The sequence below is a fragment of the Myotis lucifugus genome, unplaced genomic scaffold, assembly GCF_000147115.1.
Source record: "Myotis lucifugus unplaced genomic scaffold, Myoluc2.0 scaffold_124, whole genome shotgun sequence".
Lineage (NCBI taxonomy): Eukaryota > Metazoa > Chordata > Mammalia > Chiroptera > Vespertilionidae > Myotis > Myotis lucifugus.
The window spans coordinates 1,758,249-1,784,191 of record NW_005871172.1 but is presented as its reverse complement, the minus strand read 5'-3'; the positions used below and the strand labels follow the sequence as shown (position 1 = coordinate 1,784,191).

The 25,943-nt window shown below is 56.9% G+C and overlaps 1 protein-coding gene across 1 annotated transcript in view; it reads left to right on the top strand.

The window, feature by feature from the left end:
- Positions 1-25,654, top strand: part of OTOG (otogelin) — a 73,953-nt gene extending 48,299 nt beyond the window's left edge. Inside the window, 24 exon segments of the mRNA XM_023758160.1 lie at positions 1,857-2,135; positions 4,237-4,354; positions 5,295-5,374; positions 5,795-7,581; positions 8,404-8,572; positions 8,895-9,040; positions 9,616-9,705; positions 10,417-10,600; positions 12,832-13,052; positions 13,269-13,407; positions 14,897-15,091; positions 15,291-15,503; positions 16,072-16,176; positions 16,378-16,485; positions 16,907-17,008; positions 18,500-18,598; positions 19,390-19,430; positions 20,330-20,405; positions 20,504-20,682; positions 21,461-21,565; positions 21,765-21,884; positions 22,954-22,999; positions 25,265-25,344; positions 25,454-25,654. Of these exon segments, the coding sequence (XP_023613928.1) occupies positions 1,857-2,135; positions 4,237-4,354; positions 5,295-5,374; positions 5,795-7,581; positions 8,404-8,572; positions 8,895-9,040; positions 9,616-9,705; positions 10,417-10,600; positions 12,832-13,052; positions 13,269-13,407; positions 14,897-15,091; positions 15,291-15,503; positions 16,072-16,176; positions 16,378-16,485; positions 16,907-17,008; positions 18,500-18,598; positions 19,390-19,430; positions 20,330-20,405; positions 20,504-20,682; positions 21,461-21,565; positions 21,765-21,884; positions 22,954-22,999; positions 25,265-25,344; positions 25,454-25,654 (4,883 nt within the window).
- Positions 25,655-25,943: the final 289 nt, after the last annotated feature.

Here is a 25,943-nt window from a genome sequence, read left to right as displayed (position 1 = left end):
GGGGAGGGGGGGAAAAAAGAAAAAAAAAAAAAAAAAAAAAAAAAAAAAAAAAAAAGACGGGAGAGGGAAAAAAGAAAAAATAAAAAAAAAATCACACAAAAACTCTAGTGGTGGGGGAAGAGGGCCTCATCGTCGTCCTCCTCCTCCTCCTCCTCCTCCTCCTCCTCCCCCCCCTCCTCCTCCTTTTTATCCTTCTCCCCCCGCCCTTCTCCTCTTCTTCCTTCTCTGCCCCTCTGCCCCTTCCTAGTCCCACTTTTGAGCCTGGATAGACTTTAAATAACAAGGAGAACTGGCTGGAACCTTGACCCCAGCAGGTCCTCCTCCTGTGAATGGAGGGGCCGGCTCTTGACTTGCTCAGGTTATGCTCCTGAGTTCCAGGCAGGTGGGACGCACACTGGAGCACACCTGGGACCCGCCTCCTGGATCTCAGACCACCAGCAACCCCGAGGGCTTAGCGTTACGGGCATCGACCTCTCTCCAGAGTTCAGTGGTGCTTGAGCAGCCGCAGACCCTGCCCGGAGGGGAGGGACACCCCGGCTCCAGCCCCGCTCCACGCACAGCCAGAGTTCCCAGCTATGGGTGATGTTCACGGTGGTGTGAGCCGGAGGTGCAGTAGGAGGTGCCAGAGGAACCATGTCACTGCACGAGGGGGCCTGGGAGTGAGGGGCCAGCACTGGGCCACAGGACGCCAGCAGTACCACCCCAAGAAGGACACTTCCTCCCCAGACATTGCTGACCCCCAGGTCTGTGTGGCCCGGTGTGAAGAAGGGTGTCTCACAACCTTCCAGATGTGACAGGCCATCTGTTAGTGGGGATTTTCTGTTCTCCACTCAACATTTTAGTCTAGTAAGGTCTGCACTAGAGGAAGTGTTGATTTTCCAGTGGTTTTAGGGCATATAAACAACTCCAGAGCAGCCTGGCCTTGAGAGCATCACCGTGGGGAGGAAGAAGTTGGGTCCAGAGTCCAGCCTCCATCTCAGTCAGGCCTGGGTTTCATGGGCAGCTGGGGGCAGGGGGCAGACCCAGTGAGGACCCAGGCTCCCACCCCCATCCCATCCTGTGCTCCTCCCTCCCCACCCCCCATACTATATACAAGGTACTGGACAGCAAAAGAGAAAGTGCCTTCCAGGTGAGGTCTTGGGTGGCTGCGTGGAGGAGGTGGGTCTTGAGGGGTGGGAAAGATTGTGATGACAAATGGAGAGCAGAGAATGTCTTGGGTAGGGAGGGGGATATCCAGCCATCATTGAGCCCCACTCTTTAGAAATGGGTCCTTGTGGATGTAGGAGAAAGGGTAGGGAAACAGGTTCTGGGCAAGTGCCTTCCCTCGGGGACACTGTGTTCCCATCTGGGGTTGGACTCAGGGTCCCCTAGTTCCACCAGCTCTGCCCCCCTGGGATTCTGTGAGGAGCAGGACCAAGCTGGGGTCACTGAAATCTGGCAAATCACCAAGCCCAGCTTGTCTGGTGTGACCAATAAAACGTAACTCCACCAGGGTGGTGTATCCGTCTGTCCTGGTCACTGTTGTGTCCTGGCATCTAGAATTGCACCTGGCACAGGGGGCGTCCTCAAAGTGTTTGCGGAAGGAAGCGGGGAAGGGAGGAAGGTTGCTCACCTCCCCAGGTTTGGCAGTCGGTGGCTTCTCCAACCCTCCACCTGCCCTGGGGAAGAGGAGGCGCAGAGGGGCAGCCGGCAGGCAGAGGAGGTGGCCGCGGGGAGGCGGGCAGGCCTGGAGGAGCAGGGCCTGCTCTCCACAGAGTGCGAGCCGTCCTGTGTCACTGAGAGTGCAGACGGGTGCCGGGTGTCTGCCCGCATCAGGGCCTCTCTCTGCGTTGACCTTACCATGTGGCTCTCCGCAGATCCGGATGTGGTATCCCTGGAGGCAGCGGACAGACCCAACTTCTTCCTCCACGTCACAGCCAACGGGTCTCTGGAACTGGCCAAGTGGCAGGGCAGCAACGCCTTCCACCACCACGCCTCCTTCTCGCTGCACCAGGGGACCTGGCGGGCAGGCCTGGTGGCCCTGGAGTCCCTGGCGGAGCCTGGCTCTTTCCTTCACGTGTCAGGCCCCACGCTGGCCCTGCGGCCATACGAGCACTCCGAGGTCTTCCGCCGGGGCACACTCTTCCGCCTTCTGGGTAGGTGTCCTCCCTGCCATCACCCTCAACCCCTCAGCCCCTCTCCTTATTCCCCTTCCAAGGGCCCCCAAGAGATGGAATCCTCACTCTCCTGGCACCAGGAGGCCACGTGGGTGCCACCCTGAGGCGGGAAGTGTCCTGGCCTCCGTGTTGGTGGCCTGAGGAGTGTGGGCAGCGTGGCTCGGGGCCCAGCCAGCTTCCTGGGTCCTGCCTACGCCCACAGGCCAGTCACACGTCTAAAAATAGGGCGGCCTTTGTGGAAACACAGGGAGAGTGATCGTGGCGCTGCTTGCGCAGCTCTCTGGCTCAGGTTTCGTGCTGATGGGGGCACATGCCCGCCCTGTGAGCCGCAGCCTCTCCCTGCCTTCCCGCCCCCCCTGAGGCCCGGGCCCCTGTGATGGGGCAGCACCCTGTCCTTTCCAGCCAGGACTGGAAAGGGTCCCAGGGCTTTGCCATCCCCCTGCCCATGTGCCTGCCCCTAATGACTTAGTCTCTGCTTGGACCCGGGAGGCAGTGATCACAACTTCTTTACCGCTCCAGGCTGGCCTCTCTGACCCGTATGCGCACATGTGTGTTCATGCCTGTGAGGGCACCTCCCACTATATGGATGAACCCACACATGTGTAAATGTGTCTCCAGCCAGGCTGTTCACTGATCACCCCCACCCATACCACACACACACACACACACACACACACACACACACACACACCCCAGGCTGGGCCAGCTCACACGCTTACATTCAGCGGTCCTCTAACCAGTCCACCAAGAACCCCACCCAGGACAGAGTCATCGCTGGCCGTGATGGCAGGGCTGTGTCCCTTTCTGGAGGACCCCGAGGCAGAACGGGTGAGCCCAGGCTCTGAAGCCAGACTGCCTTGGGTTCGAATGCTGACGGGGTCCTTGGCGCTCGAGGAGAACCCCCTCCCTGACTGTTTCTTCACCTGAACAGCGGCGATGTTTGCCTCAGGGTTATTGTGGGCGATCGAATGTATCTCGTGCGCTTTGCTCTGGGCCCGGCTCATAGTGAAGTTCTCGGTTCTGGTCCCAAGGATCTTGGGAAGCAGGTTTCCTCACAGTCAGCAGCAGTGCAGGGTTAGGAAGTCAGGAAGGGGCCGCAGGGCGGGGCCAGGAGCAGAGACCCCCACGTGTGCCAGGGAGGTCTGGGGTCCTGTCTGCCTTGAAGCCCCACAGAAGCTACACACGCTTCCCCTGAGGACCCTTCATCTGCCAAGGCCCTGGCCACGGGGCCTTTTACGAGGAACTCTGCCCCGGGAGAGTTTCATTTCCCCAGCAGCTTGTGTGCCTCAGTTTCTTCACCTATAAAATGGGAATAATAATAATGCTACTTCGTAAGGTTATTGTGAGGATGAATGAGTGCATACTTGTGTGAAATGTTGAGTATCCTACTTGGTGCTATTTGAGTCAGCTGTTGTTATTATTAGTAGCCCAAGTTACTAGGGGCAACAAAGACAGTGCTCAGACAAACTCCACGCACCGCACCCGGTCCCAGACTGGCTACTTCACGGAGGCCCTCTGGGAACAGGGGGGTAGGGCTTGTAAAGAACAGCTCTCCCTTGTCTGGGGCCAGATGCCCCACAGGGCCTTGGCTGAGAGGGGTGGGATTCCCCAACCGCCCCCACCCTCAGGGGAAAGCCTCCTGGCTCCCTGGAGGTCTGCGGTGGCCTGGCCAGAGGCAGAGCAGGAAGGATGGGGTTGTGTCCTGGGGTGCAGACCAAGCCTGACCACCAAGGTCTCAGAGGGGTAGGGTGACGGGCAGCCTTATGGAGAGATCAGGGATCACAGCCTCCTCTTCCGTCACCCCTCAAAGCCCAACGCCAACGCCTGCTCCATAGCACCCCTTCCTCAGCCCTTCCACCGAGTTCCCTGACCCCCCCTCCAAGGATCCTCCAGGCCCTGGCCCCAACTCTCAGAGACAGTGTCCCCTGAGGTTGGCTTTTATTTATTTGTCCCCACTTTTCCCGCATGAGTCCATTTGTCTCTTCCACGGGTGGGCGGGCGGGCGTGGGCTGAGCTGGATTGCCTCTGTGCTCTGGCACTGATGCCCCGTCCTCAGACTCTGGGGTGGCTGATTTTCCAGATGCCAAGCCATCGGGGGCTGCCTACCCCATCTGCGAGTGGCGCTACGATGCCTGTGCTAGCCCCTGCTTCCAAACCTGCCGGGACCCCAGGGCAGCCAGCTGCCAGGACGTGCCCAGGTGAGATGGCATGGCATCAAGGTATGCGCATTAGCCTGTAGAGCAGCGGTTCTCAACCTGTGGGTCACGACCCCTTTGGCGGTCGAACGACCCTTTCACAGGGGTCGCCTAAGACCATCCTGCATATCAGATATTTACATTAAGATTCATAACAGTAGCAACATTACAGTTATGAAGTAGCAACGAAAATAATTTTATGGTTGGGTCACAACATGAGGAACTGTATTTAAAGGGCCAGAAGGTTGAGAACCACTGCTGTAGAGCATACATATGTGGGAATGGGTTTGTATGTCATCTGTGAGCAGAGGCATAAGCATATATTGAGGTGTGTGTGTACTCACATATACTTACATACACATGTGTGCTGTGTGTATGAGGGGTGTGTACCAGATGAATGTGCCTCATCTGAGCATTTGTGAATATCTGTGCACAATGTGCATATAGCTGAGCCCTGTGTGTGTTGTGTGTACAAGTGTGCCTGGGCTTGTACAGCTGTGTGCACGCATGTGTCTGAGCTGCGTGTGTTTGGGTGTTGGTGCAGCTGTGTGCATGAGCGTGTGTACACTGATGTTTGTCGTGGTCTGTGTGGACCTGTATGTATATCTGTGTGAATATTTTTGAGTCCTGCAGGCACAGGGGTGTGTGTGAGGATGTGCCTGGATAGAGTCACATGTGAGCACATGCAAGTGAGTGCACAGTGTGCTTAGCTGGACCTTGTTTGTGTGTTTCCCTCTCGGTCTGAGGGCAGGATGTGCAGCGTGCATGTTGGGGTATGTGTGCTTCTGGGTGATACGTGACAGGATATGGAGGTTCATGGGAGTGTGTACATGATAAGAGCACACACACATCATAAGAAAGGACGAGGCCTGTGCTCAATGCAGGTGAAAAGAGCTGACCCTCTCACATTCCCGACCACCGACCCTCCCTGCTCTGTCCCCAGGGTGGAAGGCTGTGTGCCGGCATGCCCCACCCCCAAGGTCCTGGATGAGGTCACACAGAGATGCGTCTACGTGGAGGACTGTGAGTGGCCTGCATTTCTCATCCCTCCCTCGGATTCACCGTAAACCCCAGGGTCTCACGGACCCGTCATACCCAGACCTCCCAGGTCCCTGGACAGGCCGGGTCAGCAGAGGGGCCTCCGGAAGAACACTGTAGAGCAGGCTGAGACCTCATCCAGCCCATTCTCCCGATTTCACAGGGGAAAAATGAGGCCCAGAGTAAGGGAGGGACTGGCTTGAAGTCACGTGGCAGAGCCCAGACCCGCTGGCTCCTCTGAGTCATCCACATGGGAGAGGCCCGGGGTTGGTCAGGCAGCCTAACCAGCCGTGGGAAGCTGTCTTCCCGCTCACCCAGGGTGCCCATCTGACCCCAGCCCGGCACAGTGTGACCCCTGGGCAGCAGTCACCCCACCCTCTGAGCCTCGTCTCTCATCTGCCCCAGGTGTGGAGCCTGCAGTTCTGGCTCCCACGGAGGCCCGTGGCAACGAGACCCTGCCTCCGAGTCAAGAGCTGCCCACCCCCAGGGACCAGGAGCTACAGTTCCCACAGGACACTCCCGGGGCCCCCTCCCATAGGCCGGCATTCACCCCAGCTGCCCCGCCCACCACGGCCCTGAACCCATCCCTGGCAGCCACTGAGGGGCCACCGCTGCCCCCAGCCCCCACCCAGGAGCCCCTGGGGGTCACGGCATCTAACCTCCCTGCCCATGCCACAGGGGCCCCAGCCAGCAAGGGAGTGACCGCCAGCCTCCCCAGCACCCCGCATGCCCCAAGGTCCTCCTCCCTCCCCCATTTGCGGCAGATGTCCACACCTGGCATGGGGTTGGGTGCCATGGAGACGACCAGGGTCACCATGACCTTTGCAGGGAGCCCCAACATTACAGTCTCCTCACAGTCACCCCCTGCACCTCGCTTCCCACTCATGACCAAAGCGGTGACGGTCCCAGGCCCTGGCTCCTTGCCTGTTAGGACGACACCCCTACAGGCCTTGCCCAGCCTGGGCTTGCCTGCAGGTCCCTCCTCCAGGCCTGTGGCTTCCCCTGCAGTGACCTCCAGGCCCCCCACTTCCTCACAGTCCCACGAGACTTGGCTGACACCTGCAGTAACGAAGGTCACAAATAGGACAGGGATCCCCCAGTCCATACAGACCCAGCCCATTCCCAGTCCCAGCAGCCCCCCAGCCGAGCCTGGGGCAGCAGCAGAACAGGCTTCTGTCAGCCCTGTGGCGACCCAGGGAGTGGAGATGGTGCCACCCACAGAGAAGGTCCACCTGGGGCCAGGCCAGCCCACGGGCCTGCTGCCATCCCCACTTCCCAGCCCACTCCCCACTGCCCCGCCCCACCCCTCCGGGCACACCACCACAGTCGCCAGGCCTCCAGCACCACCCCCAGGGACTCCGGCTGCCACTGGCCTGTCCACAGTTGCCCATGGGCTGGGGGCCACACCCTTCGTATCTCCGGAGTCAACTCGACCCCCCCAGCTCCTCTCTGGCCTACCCCCTGACACCAGCCTACCCCTGGCCAAGGTGGGCACATCTGCCCCAGTGGCCACTCCTGGCCCCGAGGGCCCTGTCATCACCCCTCCACTCCAGCAACAGGCCACATCTCCTGCCATGGCCGCGACTCCATCTGCTCAGCCCCTCAGCCCTGCACGGCCTCTCACCCCAGCTATGGTGGCCCAGGTGCACCCACCCAGTCACACAACCCCTCCGGCAGCAGGCACAGTTCTAGGCCCGCTTCTGGGAGCCACATTGCCAACCTCTGGAGTGGTGACTGTGGCTGAGGGGGTGGCCTCCACAGTATCTGTTGCCCCACGAAAGAGCACCACGGAGAAGACGGCCATCCTGTCCAAGCAGGTGTCTCTGCCCACCTGGGTGCATGGCTCTGCCCAGGAGGGGCCCACAGCGCTCACGCCTGCTGTGGCCCACACTCTTGCTACCTTGGTGACTGAGGCCAAGGATCCCTGGGCCGGCACAGGGCCACTGGTGCCCACATCCCATCCCCTGAGCCCTGTCTCGGCCAGGACCGCCTCCCGAGAGAGCTCACTGGTTCTCCTCCCTCAACTCCCTGAGGCCCATGGAACCTCGGCAGGACCTTGGCCCCCCGCAGAGCCAGTGGGAGAGGCCACCACGGAGCACTCTGGGCGCTCGGCCCCAGTCCAGAGTATCTCCGAGGGTTCAGCCGTGGCCTTGGCAACCACCACTGAGGCCAACGCATCTGCCATGTGTGTCGTGAGTGACTTGTCAGGTTTCTGTCCTCCTGTATATGGACCCTCCATGCCTTCCCTCCTCCCATGCCACTGGGCTTGGGCACCACCACACTCACATACCTGGGCTCGGGGCAAGTCCTATAGAAGCTTCTTAACCAGCGGCCAGGCTACAAGATGGGGTTTAGTCACTGCCTTCACCCCTTCCCCATGCTCCTGGAGCCTGAAAAGTTCTCCAGGCTCCTCTGGGCCCCTGATACCATATCAGGGTCACACTGTGCCCCAAAGGGGCCCCAGTGGCTAATTGGATGGCTTGGTGTTATATCCAGGTGTAACAACATGGGTATGTCAGTGTGCATGTTTATGTCTGGGTGCCTGCATGGGACTGTGCACACGTTTGTGTTCATGTATGTGAGACTCTGAACACTCAGATATCCGTATGTGTGATACATGATGCTGAGAGACTGTCTTTGTGCATTTGTGAGATAGATAGATAGATAGATAGATAGAGTGTGGGAGGGGTGCTTGGGCTTCTATGAGTCTGAGCTAGTATGTCTGCACACTGTGTACCTGGGGATCTCAGCACAGACCAGGCAGATATGCAGAGACTTGGGGGTCAGTCCTCTGACCCTCAGTCTCATGCACAGCCCAGCCCCAGGCCCCGATGGGTTGGGTAGATGGGGAATGAGGGCTCCATTCCCTGGTAGGTTTACCTCAGGGTCTCCTCCTGCTAGAACCTGCATCTGAAAGGATTCCGGGCCCTCATGGCTTCAGGCTGGGTGGGCTGGGGGTGAGTGGCTGTGGCTTCCAGCCTGGGCCCTCACACGACCCTTTACCCTGTGTCCAGCCAATCGCGGAGGAGGACTGCATCCGCCACATCTGCCTGGAGGACCAGCTGATCCGGGTGAACCTGACTCAGCACTGTCCCCAGGGTGCTGCACCCCTTCACTGTGGGGTCCTGGGCCTCTCAGTGAGAGTGGGCGGGGACCGCTGCTGCCCCTTCTGGGAATGTGCCTGTGAGTCTGGGGTCCACTGGAGCCTCCCCTGTCCTCGTGCTGTGTCCTCCTGTACCTCTGCTCCAGCCTGATTTCTATCTCTGACCTGGTGCTTCCCAGCCTTAGAGTAACCCTGACCTGAAAATGACCTCCCGTGGGACCTCTTGTCTCAGTGTGACCCTTGACCTGGCAGATTTCCTACCCTTGCAACCTCTGTGTGACCCTCTAGCCCCCAGGGCCTCTGCATCGCCCAGGAAAAGACCCAGGCACCTGCTCCGTGTTCCTACGCAGCCTTGGCCTTGAAGGCACCTGTTCATTCTTTTTGTCCCCTGCCCTCCCACAGGCCGATGCTCCATCTTCCCTGATCTGAGCTTTGTGACCTTCGATGGGAGCCATGCAGCCCTGTTCAAGGAGGCCATCTACACCCTCAGCCAGAGCCCAGACGAAATGGTCACCGTCCACGTCCTCGACTGCAAAAGCGCCAACCTGGTGACTGCCTGCTTCTTTCTGCCAGCACTTGGGGCTATGACTAGGCCTGGGGGGGGATTAGCAATGAGTTGGGTTTTGAAGCGGTGAGGACAGATGCGGACGCTCTGTCTGTCTCCCAGGGGTCTCCTGAAATGGGTGCGTGGGGAAAGAGTCAGTGGAGTCTGCCACCTGCTGGCCTTTCCTGGGGCCTGTGCCATCCCCAGCTAGTCCCAGCTTCCTAGGCATGTGCATAGGATCTGGGATGCCATTCCAGGGATGTGGCCTGGTCGAGGGTGCCAGCTGCAGGGAATCCCCACTAGGATGCCCCATGAACCAGGTGGAGGAGGCAGGGTTCTTTATTTGTTCGTTGTGGCTGAGCTTGCATGGAGGTCAGGTAGAGCCAAAAATGTTCTATGGGATTCTGCACCATTGCACAGCCCCAATGGTGCCGCTGGCATGTTGTTGGGAGGGGAGTCAGAGCTGGGGAGCCGGGGGTGGGGGAGGGGGGCGGAGGGTGCTCACACTTGCTCACCAGGATAGGAGGCAGGACAGGGCTCCAAGCTGATGGGTTGATGGGGGCTGGGATGTCTCTGCAGGGGCACCTGAACTGGCCCCCGTTTTGTCTGGTGATGCTGAATGTGACTCACCTGGCCCATCAGGTCACCATTGATCGCTTCAACCGGAAGGTGAGTGCATCAAAGAGCCGGTCCTCCGGGGCCGGGCAGCAGTCAGTGGAGGGCCAGGGCGTCCAGGGGTGGAGGGGCCTGAGGCTTATTCATGGTTGGGAACTGGATGGGGAAGGACAATTTTAAGAAAAACAGTGCAAAATTGAGTATATTTGGAAGGGATTTTAATTAGAATACTTTGGCCACCGTACTGTCAAGCAAGGAAGAGTACCGGGAGGAGTACTGTGACAGAAGACGTTAGAGGGGCAAGAAACAGTGACCTTCACGATTGTGGTTAACTATCTGACTTCCCACTTTTGCTCTGAGGGATTCTGTCTTAGTGGTCAGCGCAGAGATGGGGAGACCCCAGAGAGAGTGCCCGACCCAGAGGCTGGGGGTTTGGGGACGATCTCCCAGAAGAAATCATCTGAGCAGAAGCAGGAAAGAAGAGAGTGATTAGAGGGACCCAGAATTTATGCTAATTTGCCCATAGAGATGTGGCCTGCTTCCAGATGTTGCACTTCTGGCTTCATTGTTGGGTGCTCATAAAACCTCCACGGAACTCTTCTGTGCACCTTGGACTGTGTCTTGGCTGCCGGTGCCTGAAACAGAGCCTGTCATAGAGAGGGCGCTTATTAACTGTTGTTGGATAATTGGAGGGACGAATGGATGGATGGATGGATGGATGACCAAGCTGTGCTCACATTCAGCACAACCCCTCCCCCCTTTAAGGTGACAGTGGACTCACAGCCTGTACGGCCCCCCGTGAGCAGGTATGGGTTCAGAATTGAGGACACAGGCCACATGTACGTAATGCGGACGCCGTCACACATCCTGATCCAGTGGCTCCACAGCTCGGGACTCATGATCCTGGAGGCCAGCAAAGCCAGCGAGGCTCAGGGCCGTGGCCTGTGCGGTGAGGTGGGACCCAGCTGGGGGCAGGGGGCTGCTTCCTGGGTCCACCCCTGCCCCCCAGACACGGGTTCCCCTGTACCAGGGAAGGCTGGGACAGAGTGTCAGGCCAGAGTGGGGATCAGGAGAGCTGCCAGGCAGAGACCCAAGGTCCCTAATGTCTTCTATTCTGGAACTGAAGCTGCCAGCAGGGAGATGGCTCGGAGCTCTGGCCTCGGCCAGTTGTCGCTTCAGGCAGGATTGTCTGTCAGCTTCCCTGGTGGCTCCCTAATACCAGATAATCCTTCCAGCCCGCGTATGCCTGAGCACTTCACAAAGCACTTCCACGCTCCGATCGCACTTATTCCAGGTCATCCACACAATAGCCCTGAGAGGTGGTCATTGAACTAAAGAAGAAAGGGGGCTCAGAGAGGTTAAGTGGCTTGCTTAAGGTCACACAGCAGAGCTGCCACACACATAGAACTAGTGTTCTTAGACCACAACATGATTGGCCTTAGCCCATGCCCTAAGGGACCAGTGTATTTTGATAAGCAAACTTGGATTCATGGACTGATACTCCTTGAAGGGGCAGAGGACTCCATGACAGACTGCCCTGATTATGGTGAAGGACGACATAGGGATACTTATACACACACATACTTACGGCCTCCATCCGTAAGTCTGCCCCCGTTTTGTTCATTCACACTCACGCTCCTGTAGTCAAAATGCCCTCTACACTTAGACTAACACATGTAAGTCTGCTTCCTGATTTTTCTTTCATTTGTGCAACATATAGTTACCAGGTACCAGTCACTGGGGGCAGAACAGGAGGCAAAAAAGACAAACCTCCTGTTTGATGAAACTTCTATTTTTACTGATACAAGCATCTCTCCTTGCACACATCAGTACTACCAGCACCAGCACCACCAGCACCCCTTTCTCACCTGTTCTACTGTTCACACCTGGCAGAGTGCTGTGGTCAGCGATAATTGGGCGGGCCAACTCCTCCGTAGGGTCGCCTTGTGACACCCTTCAGTGACTCAATGCCAAGACCAAAAATGTAACCTTTGGGACCATCGATAAAATTTTATTAAATGAGGCTTTATATTCACAAAGCTGGTGGCTGGAAGTGTCAGAGCAGAAGACAGCTAAGTTATCCAAACTAACACTTGGTATCATGGCCACTCTGCTAGGCATGGGGGAATACTGAGTGAGAATCTAAAGGAAAATGAGTCTTTGTGCTCACAGAGCAAGACCAAAGCCTGTTACACAGAATTGGGAAGGTCATGGATGGTGCATTAAAGGGGTCCTTGAAGGGAGTATTTCAGGCAGAGGGAGCCGCCTAAGCAAAGTCAAGGGCAGGGAAGTGTGTGTCTGACACCCAGAGTATGAGAGAGAAGCTGGAAGTTAAGGCCACTCTAGAGGTTATGACAGATAAACCTCAGTCCCCTCCCTCACTCAGTGCCTTCGCACACAGTTTATTTCCTGCACACATCAATTCCCCAATGGAGGATCCTCCCATCTTGTGGCGCTGCCATTTCAACACGAGCTTCCAACTCCACAGAAGGAAAGAGTTGGGAAATGTTTATGGACCAGGTCTGGACGTGGTGCCCATCACCTTCACTCGGGTTTCATTGACTCAGTCAATGACTCAGTCACATGGTCTCAACAACTGCAAGGGAGCCTGGGAAAAATAGGCTAGCAGATTGCCCAGGCAGAAGAAGAAACAGGTGTGACAACTAGCTAGCCATCTCTGTTAAAGCAGACATTTTTGAAGTAACTTTTAACTTCCATATAATGTCAAACTTCAAGGTTACAAAAATAGTATAAGGAACTCCCATGTACTATTTACTCAAATTTACCAAGTATTCACATTTTGAAGCATTTGCTTCTCTCTCTGTATACTAAGATATAGATAGATATAGAGATAGCGATAGAGATAGAGATATACTGTGTGTGTGTGTATTTGTATCAATGTACTTTTCTGTGCATATGCAATTTATATATATGCGTTTTTTCCTGCACCATTTGAAAATACTTTTGTATCCCTAAATACTTGGGCATGTATTTAGAACAAAGACATTTTCTTACACGGCAGGTTTCTTAGCTTCTAGGCACTTCATTTTCCTCACCTATAAAATGGGATAATATTAATACCAGCCTCAAAGACTTGTTCTGAGGAATATGCAGAGTGACAGCTGAGGGCCTGGGAGTGTGGTGACTATTGTGGCTGTTGGCTAATTCCGCCCCCTTCAGGTATCTGTGATGGGGACGCGGCCAATGACCTCACCCTGGAGGATGGTTCTGTGGTGGGCGAGGACGAGGACCCTGCTCCCTTTCTGGACAGCTGGCAGGTGCCCAGTTCCCTGACCTCCGTGGGCCAGACCCGCTTCCGCCCAGACAGCTGTGCCACGGCTGACTGCTCTCCCTGCATCCGCATGGTGTCCAACCGCACCTTCAGCGCCTGCCACAGCTTTGTATGTGCCACCTGGGTTCAGAGTGGGGGGACCCCCTTGGCTGGGAAGGGCCAGGAAGGGAGGGGCAGATCTGGGTGAGCTCCCCAGAGGTCTTATTTGGGACCAGATTGGGTGTCTGTTAGAGGCTCATTGTCACCCCCGGGCAGCGCTAGGGAGAGCTGGGCCCTGGGATGTGGGGAATCCAGGGAGGCAGCACTGCCTGATACGTGTGCCCAGGTCTCTCCAGAGTCGTTCTGTGAGCTGTGGATCCGGGACACCAAGTACGTGCAGCAGCCCTGCGTGGCACTGACCGTGTACGTGGCCATGTGCCACAAGTTCCACGTGTGCATCGAGTGGCGGCGCTCCGACTACTGCCGTGAGTTGGTGGCCGGACGGGGGCAGGCGTCTCCTCCATGGCTTCTTTGCTCCCACAGTTAGAGCGGGAAATACTTTTACAGACCTGAGTCCAACTCGAGGCTTTCCAGACTTAATTATTCATTCATTCAATTGCATTAATTAATAAATGTCTATATACTTTATAAATAAATCTATGCATATTTTAACAAACTAAAAAAATTATTTTTGTTCTAATTTATATTACCAAGTCAAGTAAATCTTATTTATTTATTATTTTATTTCTCTGAGTCTCCTTGCCCCATCTGTAAAATGGGAACAGGAATGATAGCTCCCTCTAGGGTTGGTTTGAAGATGGCATGAGACACGGTGTTCAGAGTGCTTCACACTAGCCCGTCACCTGGTTATGTCCAGCGCATATTCGTTCCTTTCTCTTCACTGTTGGCCATCTTCCTCTTTCAGTCTCTCCCCTCCTTCCTTAAAGAGAATTGAGATCCATGCTGTCCTGCCCCCATTAGCTTTACCCTGGTGGGGCAAGTAGGGGTGGACTGGCCTCAAGTAGTTTGAACACACCCAGACAGGCAGGAGGTGGCTCACAGGAAGCCACACCTTTAATGTGACAGATAAATGAAAAGACAATGCCACCCAGAATATGGTTTTCAAACTGTGGATTTCAACTCAGTGGGTATGAAATCAACTTTTGGGGTCAGCGCCAGCATTTGAAAAATACAATAAAATAGAAAATACTAGAAAAATTAAATATTATCTCATGAACAAGTTTTGTTGTTGCTATATATCAGTGATTCTCCATTCCAGCTACCCTTTGAAATTGCCCAGCGAACGTCAAAAATCAGTGATGCTTGGGCCCCATAATCAGAGACTCTGATTCCATTGGTCTGGGGTGGGGTCCCAATAATAGCTATTCAGAAACTCCCGGTAATTCTTCGGCTATCTGGTTTGAGGACCACTGTTCTTTCACATATATATTTCAGAGAGGAAGTGAGAGAGAGAGATAGAAACATCAATGATGAGAGAGAGATAGAAACATCAATGATGAGAGAGAATCATTGCTTGGCCGCCTCCTGGACGCCCCCTACTGGGGATGGCCCACAACCCAGGCATGTGCCCTGACTGGGAGGCCGATGCTCTATCCACTAGGCCAAACCAGATAGGGCAGACCACTGTTCTATTGGACCACAATGTAAAATCTAGTTTTTACAGTCAAGAGAGTTTGAAAGCACTGACCTAGAAAAGGGGTTGGAATGTTGTCTGTGAAGGGCCAGATAAATATTTGCGGCTTTGAGGGCGGTACGGCCTCTGCACAACCACTCTGCTCTGCCCTGTAGGACACAGGCAGCCACATTCAGGAGTAAATGAACGACGTGGCTGTGAAACATTCAGTAAAACTTGGTTTGCTGACTCCTGATCTAGAGGAAAGAGGTCATGAAACCCCTTCGCACTGCCTGCTGAGTCACAGATGATGCTCACTAACGCCCTCTGTGTCCTTGCAGCCTTCCTGTGCTCCAGCGACTCCACGTACCAGGCCTGTGTGGCGGCCTGTGAGCCTCCCGAGTCCTGCCAGGATGGGATGCTGGGCCCGCTGGACCCGGAGCAGTGCCAGGTGCTGGGCGAGGGCTGCGTCTGCTCTGAGGGCACCCTCTTGCACCGCCGCCACTCGGCGCTCTGCATCCCTGAGGAGAAGTGCGGTAGGTTCCTGCCCTCCCGGGGTGGGACCCTCCAAGCTGGCTTCGCCCTAGGCCCTCCTTCACCCTCCTGCACCCATGGCCTGTATCTTTCCAGGTCTGCTTTGGGCTGGTCGTTGTCCCAGGGAGGGTCTAACCTGGGACAGTCTGGGTCTCCCCACCCTCCTGAGGCCCCTGTGCCCTCCCCACACCTCCTCTGCAGCCTGCACGGACAGCACGGGGGTGCCGCGGGCCCTGGGGGAGACCTGGAACAGCTCCCTCAGCGGATGCTGCCAACACCAGTGCCAAGCTCAGGACACCATCGTCCCAGTGGACCTGGACTGCCCGGGCCCCCGCCCTGAGACCTGTCCCCGCTTTGGGGAGGTGGCCCTGCTCCGGCCCACGGAGGATCCGTGCTGCCTGGGGGCTGTTTGTGGTGAGTCCCACTGTTCACTTCCCTGGGCCTGGACTCCAAGACAGTTAAAAGGCTCCAGCTCTGACCTGATGGATAGCACAAGGCTGGGAAAGTGAAAGTGTCTTGTGTTTGGTGGGGAAATTGGGGGGAGGGAGAGAACCCCGCCTGGGGAACCGGAGCCACACCTTAGGGTGGGCAGGGCTTAAAGGCACAGGCTCTGGAGTGGACTCTTCCTCCACCACCTGGCAGCCTGGGGACATTGGCAGATCATTTAACATCCTCTGTGCTTCAGTCGATCCTCCTGTAACAGGAGGCTGATAGTACCCACCTTCCGGGCTGCTGTGAGAATTACAGAAGTTAATACTGATCCAGAACAGCCGCTGGCACACGGTCCATTGGGTTGGATGTTAACTATTATTGCTCTTTTGTCCCAGTCACCATCTGTGTGGCCTTCAGAGGCTCCTTCTAAGAACGAGGGACCTGGGGGCTGGGAGGCGTCATGGGGACCAGGTGTCCAGGGTCTGGGCAGCGCTGGAGGCTGGGAGAAGTCCTGGCCTCCAGGTGACAGGCCCTGTGGCCCCCGGGCCAGTGTGTAACCAGACCCTATGTGAGGGCCTTGCCCCCACCTGCCAGCCAGGCCACCGACTCATCGCCCACTTCCAGGAGGAATCCTGCTGCCCCAGCTACAGCTGTGGTGAGAGGTCTGGGGCTGGGAGAATGGGATGCCCACCACCTGGGGGAGGTGGGAGCCTGCCCCTGGGGTAGGGGAGCAAGGACAGCTTTGGGGATTGGGTTCTGGCTGGAGATTAGGGCAGAGTCAGGGCGGGTGACCCGGTGTGGCCAGGCAGGGTCTGCTCCCAGCGCCTCGATTCTGGGTTTGTTTGTTTTTCCCCAGAGTGTGACCCAGACCAGTGTGAGGCCGAGGTGATCCCCAGCTGCCGCCAGGACCAGATCCTGATCGCCGGCCGCCTAGGGGATTCGTGCTGCACCTACTACTTCTGCAGTGAGTGGACAAGCCACCAGACGTCAGCGTGCACACCTGGGCCGCAGCCACCCCTTCCGCACCCCGGCTTCCTTGGGTGGCGGGGAGGAAAGGACGGGGGTCCCAGGTGGGGAGGGGGGCACAGGAGAAGGTGAGGTCCCTGTCCAGAGAGACGTGTAGGAGAAAGAGGAAACCGATCCCCTGCGGATGACTGAGCACGAGGAAGTCGGTGCTCGCTCAGCGCAAGACTTAGATGGACACAGGGAGAACGTGCGCGTTCTGGCTCCAGGACAGGCCACGGGGGACCATGAACCACTGCCCTTAGTCTAGCCCCGTCCCACCTGGATTTTCAAGGTGTCCCCACCTCGCCACCTGTCCTCTCCCAAGCCCCCCGCCCCGACGAGGGGGGCTGCCTGTGACCGCAGGGCCCCTCTCCCCTCAGCCTGTGGCGACTGCCCAGATCCGATCCCCGAGTGTCAGGAGGGGGAGGCGCTCACTGTGGACAGCAACACCACGGAGCTCTGCTGCCCTCTGTACCAGTGCGGTGAGTCCCGGCGGGACGTGGGCCACGGCCGGAAGGGGCTCCTGGGTCCTGTATGTGCCACCAGGCCCTTCACAGAGTCCCCTGCCCCCTTCCCAGGACACTCATGTTATTACCCCGTCCCAGTCTTCATTATGCTTTCATTACAAAAGCCCTATATCTGCCTCGTAGAAAGTACAACATCCAAGTGAAAACACTGTCTTCCTGCCTCCCAGGTAGCCTACTGTCAGCATTTCCATCCGTGTCCTCGCGATATTCTCTATGCCTTTATGTGTGTGTGCTTTACCCAAAGGACGTCACCTGGACATACTCTTCTTTAACCAGCTGTGAACACGTGACCTTCACCTTTCCACGTTAACATTTTTTAGTTATCTCGTACCCAGTCCACAATTCTCCTGGCTTGTCCAACCCAAGATCCAGTCCAGGGCCACACATTAATCTTACGTCTCTTAAACATCTTTTAATCTAGCACGGGTCCCTTTTTCTGTGTGACACTAAATTGTAGGGCCTGGCTGTGGTCCTGTGGAAAGTCCCACCATCTGGATTGTTCATCTTGCTTCTCTAGCCTGTGCACTTCCTGTAAACCGGAAGTTAAGACCTGAGACTTGGTGGATTCAACTAAAACGTTTTCTAACTGGAGAGTGCACGAGCTTCATAATACACCCCACCAGGAGACACATACCGCGTGGCTGCGCCACTGTAACTGATGTGAACCTCGGCCCTGGATTGGGGTGGGGACGGTCACAGTCCTCCATCTGACACTTATATGTTTCCTATTACAACCAGAAAGTAATCCATTACTTGGACGCTGTAGGGTGTCCTTCTTCCTCTCTGCTTCATACTTTTGGGAAACACCAGTTGACAATGCTGACCTGTGCCAGCAATTTTTTTAGTAAATCCAACAAGTCTTATGGTCTTTCCCCTTCAGTGTTGACCTTTGTACCTCTCCTCCCCACCAAAGAAGTTGAGCCTAGAGATTTCCTCAGTCCTTGTCTTGCTCTCTCGATATATGAGCGTGTCCGAGGAACCCTCTGCAAAGAGGGACCTGCCTGAATTACAGTAGGAAGGGAGTGTGAGCCTGGAGTGTGGCTGAAGCCGAGCAGCTCGGGCGGCTGCATGTGGTGATGTCCACCGGTGGGAAGGGTGTGCTCTCCCCCAGAGGGAACCGCTCTGGTCAGTGGAGCTTATCCTGGTCACTGGCTCCCCTCTGATCGCTACTCTCGTGGTGACACAGAACCCGGAGGGGGAGGCCCAGTTGAGTGACCTTCAGGTTCTGCCATTGCCACATGGTAATGCCTCCCGGAGCAGAAGTAGGGCCTCCCAAGGTAGTTCTTCAGGGACACTCCGGGAGCCCAGACTTCTCCCCTGGACTCCAGCCCAGGAGGGTGTCTGAGGAAACTGGGGGGACTCCCTCCTTAGCCGATGTTGCATTTCTGAGGATTCACGCTCCAAGTTGCCTGCGGCTAATGTGTCCCCTGCCTCCCCTCCGTGCAGTGTGTGAGAACTTCCGCTGCCCCCAAGTGCAGTGTGGCATGGGCACTGCCCTGGTGGAGGTGTGGAGCCCAGACCGCTGCTGCCCCTACAAGTCCTGTGGTAAGTCCCCGACAGGGCGGCCCCTCCCGAAGGCGGAGATCCAGGGCCCCTTTCCATCAACAGTCTTTATTGCAACTAGTAATATAATTTTGTTAAATCCACCTCAAATCCTTTGGGGAAGTAGGTGGGAGTGATCAATCATGAACACCAGTGAGCTTTATATAAAAAGGTAATTTTAAAAAGAGTTGAGCCTGGCCTGTGTGGCTCAGTGGTCGAGTCGACCCATGAACCAAGAGGTCACGGTTCTATTCCCAGTCATGGCACATGCCTGGGCTGTGGGCTCTATCTCCAGTAGGGAGCATGCAGGAGGCAGCCTATCCATGATTCTCTCTCATCATTGATGCTTCTATCTCTCTCTCCCTCTTCCCTTCCTCTCTTTGAAATCAATAAAAACCTGTTTTAAAAAGAGTCAGGAAACTCTAGTTTGCACCTGGATATTTTGCTTGTCTTTTTCTGCGCCTGGATGTGAACCTCCTGAAGGCAGGGGTTTTAGTCTGTCTGTCATTGCTCTGTCCCCAGAGCACAGAGGAAAGCTTCACGTAGAGCAGGCACATAAAGTAGAGCAGGCACGTAAAGCCATCTGCCGCGTGAGTTCCCCAGAGGAGTGTTTCACAGCCATTCTGCCCTGGGGCACCTCGCCCTGGAGCTGGAGCTGCTGTCTCCCTTCAGTTGGCCGGTGGTGCCTCAGCGAGGGGGAGGGAGGCAGGCTGCGCCTGCAGTGAGGTGTCCGGAGGAGGGCCTCCACCTGGACATCTCTGGTGAGGTGGGTCCTGGCCCCTCCTGTTTTTCAGAGTGTGACTGCGACACAATCCCAGTGCCCCGGTGCCATCTGGTACGTAGAGCCTACCCCTCCCCTGGCCTGCCCCGCTTCCTTTCCTTCCTTCCCGCCCCTTCCCCTGGAGACCCTGTGCCTTCCATCTAGGACACAGAGCCTCGGGTTGCAGGTCAGTGTTCGAGTCCTAAGCCCTGCTCCCTGGGCACAGTGACCTTAGTTGTAAAGTGGGCGTGGTCATGCTTCAGAGTTGTGAGGATTAAGTACAATGATGATGAAGATGGGGGGGATGAGGATGATGGTGGGGATGGGGAGGATGGTGAAGATGATGATGGTGGTGATACTTGCGACGGTAGCTAATATTAGTTGAGAGTTAACTATATGCCAGGAACTCTCCTAGGGCCTTTATGTATATTATCACATTAATTCTCACAACAACCCAGTGATTCTATGACTAACTCAGTTTTACACACAAGGACGCTAAGGTTAAGGTCATATAGCTAGTAATCACAGTGCCAGGGTCGGGAGCCAGGAAACCTGCAAAGTTATGTTTAAAGTTATGTTTTTCACATAATTTTATGAATTATATGTATTCCCCCCAAACCTCAACATGCATCTCCTCTCACTTTGCCTCCTGGCCCATCCTCTCTCTCTCCCTTCAACTGGGGAAGGAAGAAGGGAAGTACCATGAGCCCAGTGAGATGCTCTGCTGCAGCCACGCATCGGTCCCCTATTGCTCAGAGTGACAGGAGAGGCCTGAGGCCCAGAGAAGACCCTGGGGTGCTCCTCAGCGGGGAACCTCAGCGGGAGGGTGACTGAGCTCACAGGGTGCCAAGGGGCCCCAGGCCCCAGGCCCTTCTCCACCGCTGCAAGGAGAGAGAGGGGCTCAGGTGGCAGACTGCTCCCGAGGGCGGGGCTGGGCCTTCCCACCCGGGTGCTGACCGCTCTGCCCCACCCAGTGGGAGAAGTCCCAGCTGGACGAGGAGTTCATGCACAGCGAGGAGAACGTGTGTGGCTGCGCCAAATACGAGTGCGGTGAGCGGGGAGGTAGAGCCAGGGTGAGTGAGCCATGGGTGGGGCGGGGGTGGGTGCTGGGCTCTCGGTGACTGTGACTGCCCTGCACACCCATGCAGTGAAGGCTGCCGTATGTCTGAGCCGAGAGCTGGGGGTGATGCAGCCGGGCCAGACGGTGGTGGAGCTCTCGGCCGATGGCGTGTGCCACACCTCCCGCTGCACTGACCTGCTGGACCCTCTCACCGGCTTCTACCAGATCAACACCACCTCTGTGCTGTGTGACGTCCACTGCGAGGCGGTAGGGGGCAGCATGGGATGGGGGGGTGGTCAGAAGGGCTGGCCTGGCAGAGCCTAGATGCTCCAAGAACCAGAGGGGCCCTCCAGCTCTCCCCAAGCTCTCTAGACAAGTCTAGAGCATGGGCATCAGGGGCTCCGGAGACCTCTGTGGAAAGTGCTGGAAACAGGGCTGGGTTGGGCGAGGCCAGGAGGGGAACAGCGGGAGTGAAGGCCTGGCAAGGGTGGGGATTTGACAGAGAACATTTATGAAGCACCTTCTATGGCTGGCATATCCCCTAGTTTATTTATTTCTGTGTTTGCGTTGGCTGCTATCATTTGTTGAACACGTCTACATGCCCAATGCTTAGGATAGTTACTGGCTTCTAGTGAGGGCTAAAGAACTATTAATTGAATAAACAGGCTTAGAATTGTTCCTATTTTTCAGATGAAAAAACTGAGGTTTAGGGAGGTCCAGTCCTTTGTCAAAAGTCCCACAGGAACTGGGACTCAGCTAGAGGTCTATCTGGAACCGAAACTGGCAGCCGTAATTACCAGCGATGCTGTCTTCGAAAGGGGTGGGGGAGCTGTTTATCACTGGGGCTGAGCCCAGGACCTGCAGCAAAGGAATCACAGGGTAGCGTTGGGATGACCTTCCTGCCGAGATAGAAGGAGCCTGGGGGGCCCCTTCCTGAGCGTCTACAGAGGGCCCTGCTCTGGGCTCAGAGACAAGAGACAGTGGGAGAGGCAGGAGGGCAGAGGTGGGCATGTGCTGAGCCCATCCGTCCCTCCCTGTCCTGCAGAACCAGGAGTATGAGCACCCGCGGGACCTGGCGGCCTGCTGCGGCTCCTGCAGGAACGTGTCCTGCCTCTTCACTTTCCCCAACGGCACCACCTCCCTGTTCTTGGTATGCAGCCCCCTAACTGCCCACCTAGGAAGGGGTTCCGGCAGGAGACACCGAGGACCAGGACCCAGGGCTGGGTACAGATGGGGTCCTGGGCAGTGCCAGGTTTGGGGCCGCACCTGTCTTTGGAGCTATACCCGATCGGTTCACCCGGGCCATCCATCTGGCCACGGTCCCCATCACCCACCTCTGTGCCCTCCAGCCCGGGGCGTCCTGGATTGCAGAGTGCGCCCGCCACCACTGCAGCAGCACCCCCCTGGGCGCCGTGCTGGTCCGCTCGCCCATCAGCTGCCCACCGCTCAATGAGACTGAGTGTGCCAAGGTCAGTGCCAGTCCCCCCCCCCCCCGCAGCATGGCCTGAGGCCAGGGGCGTCGGCGCTCTTACTAGTGGGATGGGGAGAGGTCCTTTGTGCAGGGTGTGGGAGGAGGGGTTCCCGGAGCCTGTGCCTGCCCCGCCGCCCCAGGTCCACATCTCTCCATGCCTGCCCACCTCGCACATCACAGGGCCACACAGACACACACAAATATACACTGTTACAGACACACTGCCACAGACAGTCGACTGCGCACACACACCACACACTCCGCGGGGACATTAACACCTCAATATGCCAGCGCACACATCGCTCACTGTCACACACCAGAGCGCTTTTGCACTAGTGTGGACAGCTGTCACTATGGGTACACCCCAAGGACAAGGGTTTCCTGGAGGGTTTGGGGTTATTGTTAAATGATGAAAGCTCCTGAGATGAATATTGGCATTTAAAGATTTCTGACCTTACCTAGAAGATAAATACACACACACAGTCATACTCTCATACACACAATCACACCTGTACACACACATATATGCTCACAAAATCACACACATATAGAAACGCACACTCACACTTATTCACAAAGAACTGTCATGTCCATTGTCTCATCCATTTCACAGTAGAGGAGGAGGGCTCTGAGGGAGAATTGCTCCCGTTTTAGAAATGGGGATATTAAGCCCAGAAGAAAGGGACAACTTATCCAGGGCTGAGACGGAGCCCAGGCCGCTCACCCAAGGGGGTCAGCTACTGCCCCCCTCCCTCCCTGGCCCTCCATGGGGGGAGCTGCCCCTGGAAAGCATCACCTTAACCCCAGCTCCAGCCTCAGTGGGAGCCGCAGACAATCTCAGTGCCAGTGTCCCAACCAGTCAGCTCACACCTGTGGCTCTCCCACGGCCAGCCCAGGGCCCCCTTCTTCCTCTGGCCAAGGCCTGATGGCCAGCAGGGCCTGGAGGTCCTGCCTGGGGCATCATGGGAGGAAAGGAGTCAAGTCCCTGGGACTCTCTGCCTCTTGCTGGGATCGTGGCTCCTGGTCTGGACAGGATTTCCCACCCACCTGCCCTCTTCTCCCTCCAGGTCGGGGGCTCGGTGGTCCCTTCCCTGGAAGGATGCTGCAGGGCATGTGAGTGATCATGGTGGAGACCCAGGGGTGAGGGGCTCTGGTGGGGGGAGAGCATGTCATGATGGGGCTAGAAGGCCAGGCCCTGGCCTGGCACCTCCAGTGGTGGCTCTTCGGGGGTGAGTAGATGAAGGAATAATCCCCCCACCACGAGGTCCAGGCACTGGCACAGACAGGCAGCTGGGCAGAGGCCATGCTCACCTTCCTGTCCCAACACAAGGCCTCTGCTTCTTGTTGGAGACGGGGACATTGGGATATTGAGTCCAGGAGGTCAGTAGCTCACTGGCCTGCCCCTGCCAAGGCCCCCAGCCCAGATGCCCCCCCCCCCCCACCGCATGAATTCTCCCTGTGGCCAGGAGCCATGTCTTGGAGGGGTCTCGTGGGTGGGATTCAGGCTATGGACTCCCTGTGGAGTCTGAGTGAGAGGTCTGTGCCACGGTCCTCACACCTGGCCCTGGGACCTGCAGCCCCAACCACATAGGCATGCCTGGCCAGTCAGCCTTAGCACCTTTGCCCACATGCCTCCCCTCCCCCTCCGGTCCCAGACGCTTCCTGGGAGGGCTATAGAATGTGAGACTTTTTATGCTCACCTCACATACTCCAGTGCCTCATTGGCTGATCTCTGACCCACAACTCATGTTCCCTGAATGTCCCATGTGCTCCCATGTGACCTGCAACCCGTGTCCCTCTCCCCAGGTTCCCCGGGAACCCTGTTTCCCGAGTGCCCCGTAAGCCCCGCCTCTCCTCCACGTATTAGTGTCCACTGCCGCCCAGGTACTCCTCTCGGGAGCCCACGGAACTGGAGGCGGGCAGCCGCGTTGCTATTTCCAACAATGTTCCTTCTGCTAGGTGGCCCCAGCTCTGAGGGTGGGGGTGGGGAGGGTGGCGCCCCTGCTCCCTGCCTCTGGCAGAGGCCTTTTGGCCAACAGTGCATGCTGGGTAGCAAGCTGTGCCCCCTGGGCTTGCATGGGAATGCTTCAGCGGTGCCCGCTCACCTGGCGCCCACCAATGCCCAATGCTGCCACCGCTTTGCTCCCACTGGTCACTCAGCCAGTCTCAGTCCGGACCCAGGGGCCATGGCCAGGACAGCACTCCATTCTCCTGCCTCGTGGGAGCACAGACAGTAGACAAAGTCAGCTTAGCTCTGGCTGGGAGTCCTCCTGCCGCTGTGGTGGGAAACCTGTGGTGAGGCCCCGAGGCCAGAAGAAAGGATTCCCCCCATTTCCAGAAGGCACCTGGGCTCACAGAGCAAGCCCGTGCTCCTGGCAAATATTTACTGAGCACCAATGTGCCAGGCCCTGTGCTAGGCACTGTAGACACAGCATACACCAGGCCTCATGGAGCTGCCATTTTAGCCGGGGGAGACAGAATAACTAGTAAAATACAGTGTATAATAGAGGGGATGCCTCTGGTTTTATGGGGACGGAAGCTTATGCAATGTGGAGGCCCCCATTCGGAAAAAGAACACAAACTTACAAAGCCAGATTGAGGTGTGAAAGGAAATGCTTATTTAGAATGAGGACAGAACTCACAACAAACTGTGAACGAGGCCGTGCAGAAGGCTCTACAGCTTACACCTCAGCAGCATAACCAGCAGGGCGTCTCTGACTGGGTGGTGACACTGTCCTGGGCAGAAACCGGCGGGGGAGGGGTCAGCAGGGAGGACTGGTGCAGGGAGAGGTGCCATTCCAAGAAGGGATTCAGGGCAGGCCAGTGGTGAGGAGATGCTTGAGCAGTCGGGGGCATGAATGAGCCACGTGACTGTTGTCCGTGGGAGGCACGGTTCAGGCAGAGGAAACGGCACTCTGATCGGTCTCCATATGGATGAGCCTGCTGTGTGCACACATGATACTCAGGACTGGGGTTGCCTTCATCCAAGAAATTGCAGAATCTTAACGCTAGGAGCCCTCTTGAATAGAAAAGCTGAAAATCAGACAGGGGTGAGGTCACCGATAGAGCTTAGAGACAGATGTTGGGACTGGGGTGGGGAGGCATCTTGCCTGTCCCCAAATCCTCTCTTCCCTAGCCCAGAGCCCCCAAGGCCATCCCACACACCTTCCTCTGTCTCCCCTGCCTTCCGTGCCACCGTCTCCCTCCAGGGCTCTGAGTGAAAAGCTTGCCCTCTGACGGGGAGGGGCTCTAATGCATGGGCACTAACGCTGGCAGAGGGACCCTCCAGCATGACACTAACTGCCCCAGTCCGGCCCATCCTGCTGCCACTGGAAGCACTTTTCAGCCACGGCCACCTCACCCACCCTGTCCCCCTAGGTAAAGAGGATGGGCGCTCCTGCAAGAAAGTGACCATCCGCATGACCATCCGCAAGAATGAATGCAGGAGCAACACCCCTGTGCGTGGCATCCACCAGGCGGTGGGGGAGGGGCAGCCAAAGATGGGGAAGGTGGGGGTTGGGGAGGTGGGAGCTACACAGGCCGCCTCACGGGCTTGCCCATCCCCAGGTGAACCTAGTGTCCTGTGATGGGAGGTGCCCATCCGCCAGCATCTACAACTACAACATCAACGCCTACGCCCGTTTCTGCAAGTGCTGCCGAGAGGTGGGCCTGCAGCGGCGCTCCGTGCAGCTCTTCTGTGCCACCAACGCCACCTGGGTGCCCTACACAGTGCAGGAGCCCACCGACTGTGCCTGCCAGTGGTCCTGAGGCCTGCGGGAGGCCTGGGGGCTGGGCCTTGGGCTGGTCGGGCCACCTCCATCACCCCTGCTTTCCGTTAACAGCTGGCCTGTGTGTGGGGGAGGGGACGCTTCAGGTGTGGAGAGCTGGTTCATGCCCAGCCTGGAATGAGCAGAGGCACGGAGAGTGACCAGAACAGGCCACACCTGCCCATCCTGGCTCCCTCTCTAAGCTGCCCCTCCTCCACTCTTGGGAAAGTGCCACAGCGGAGGGCTTGGGGAACCCTGTCTCTGGCTTGAGGCTGGAATGGGCCCTGGAT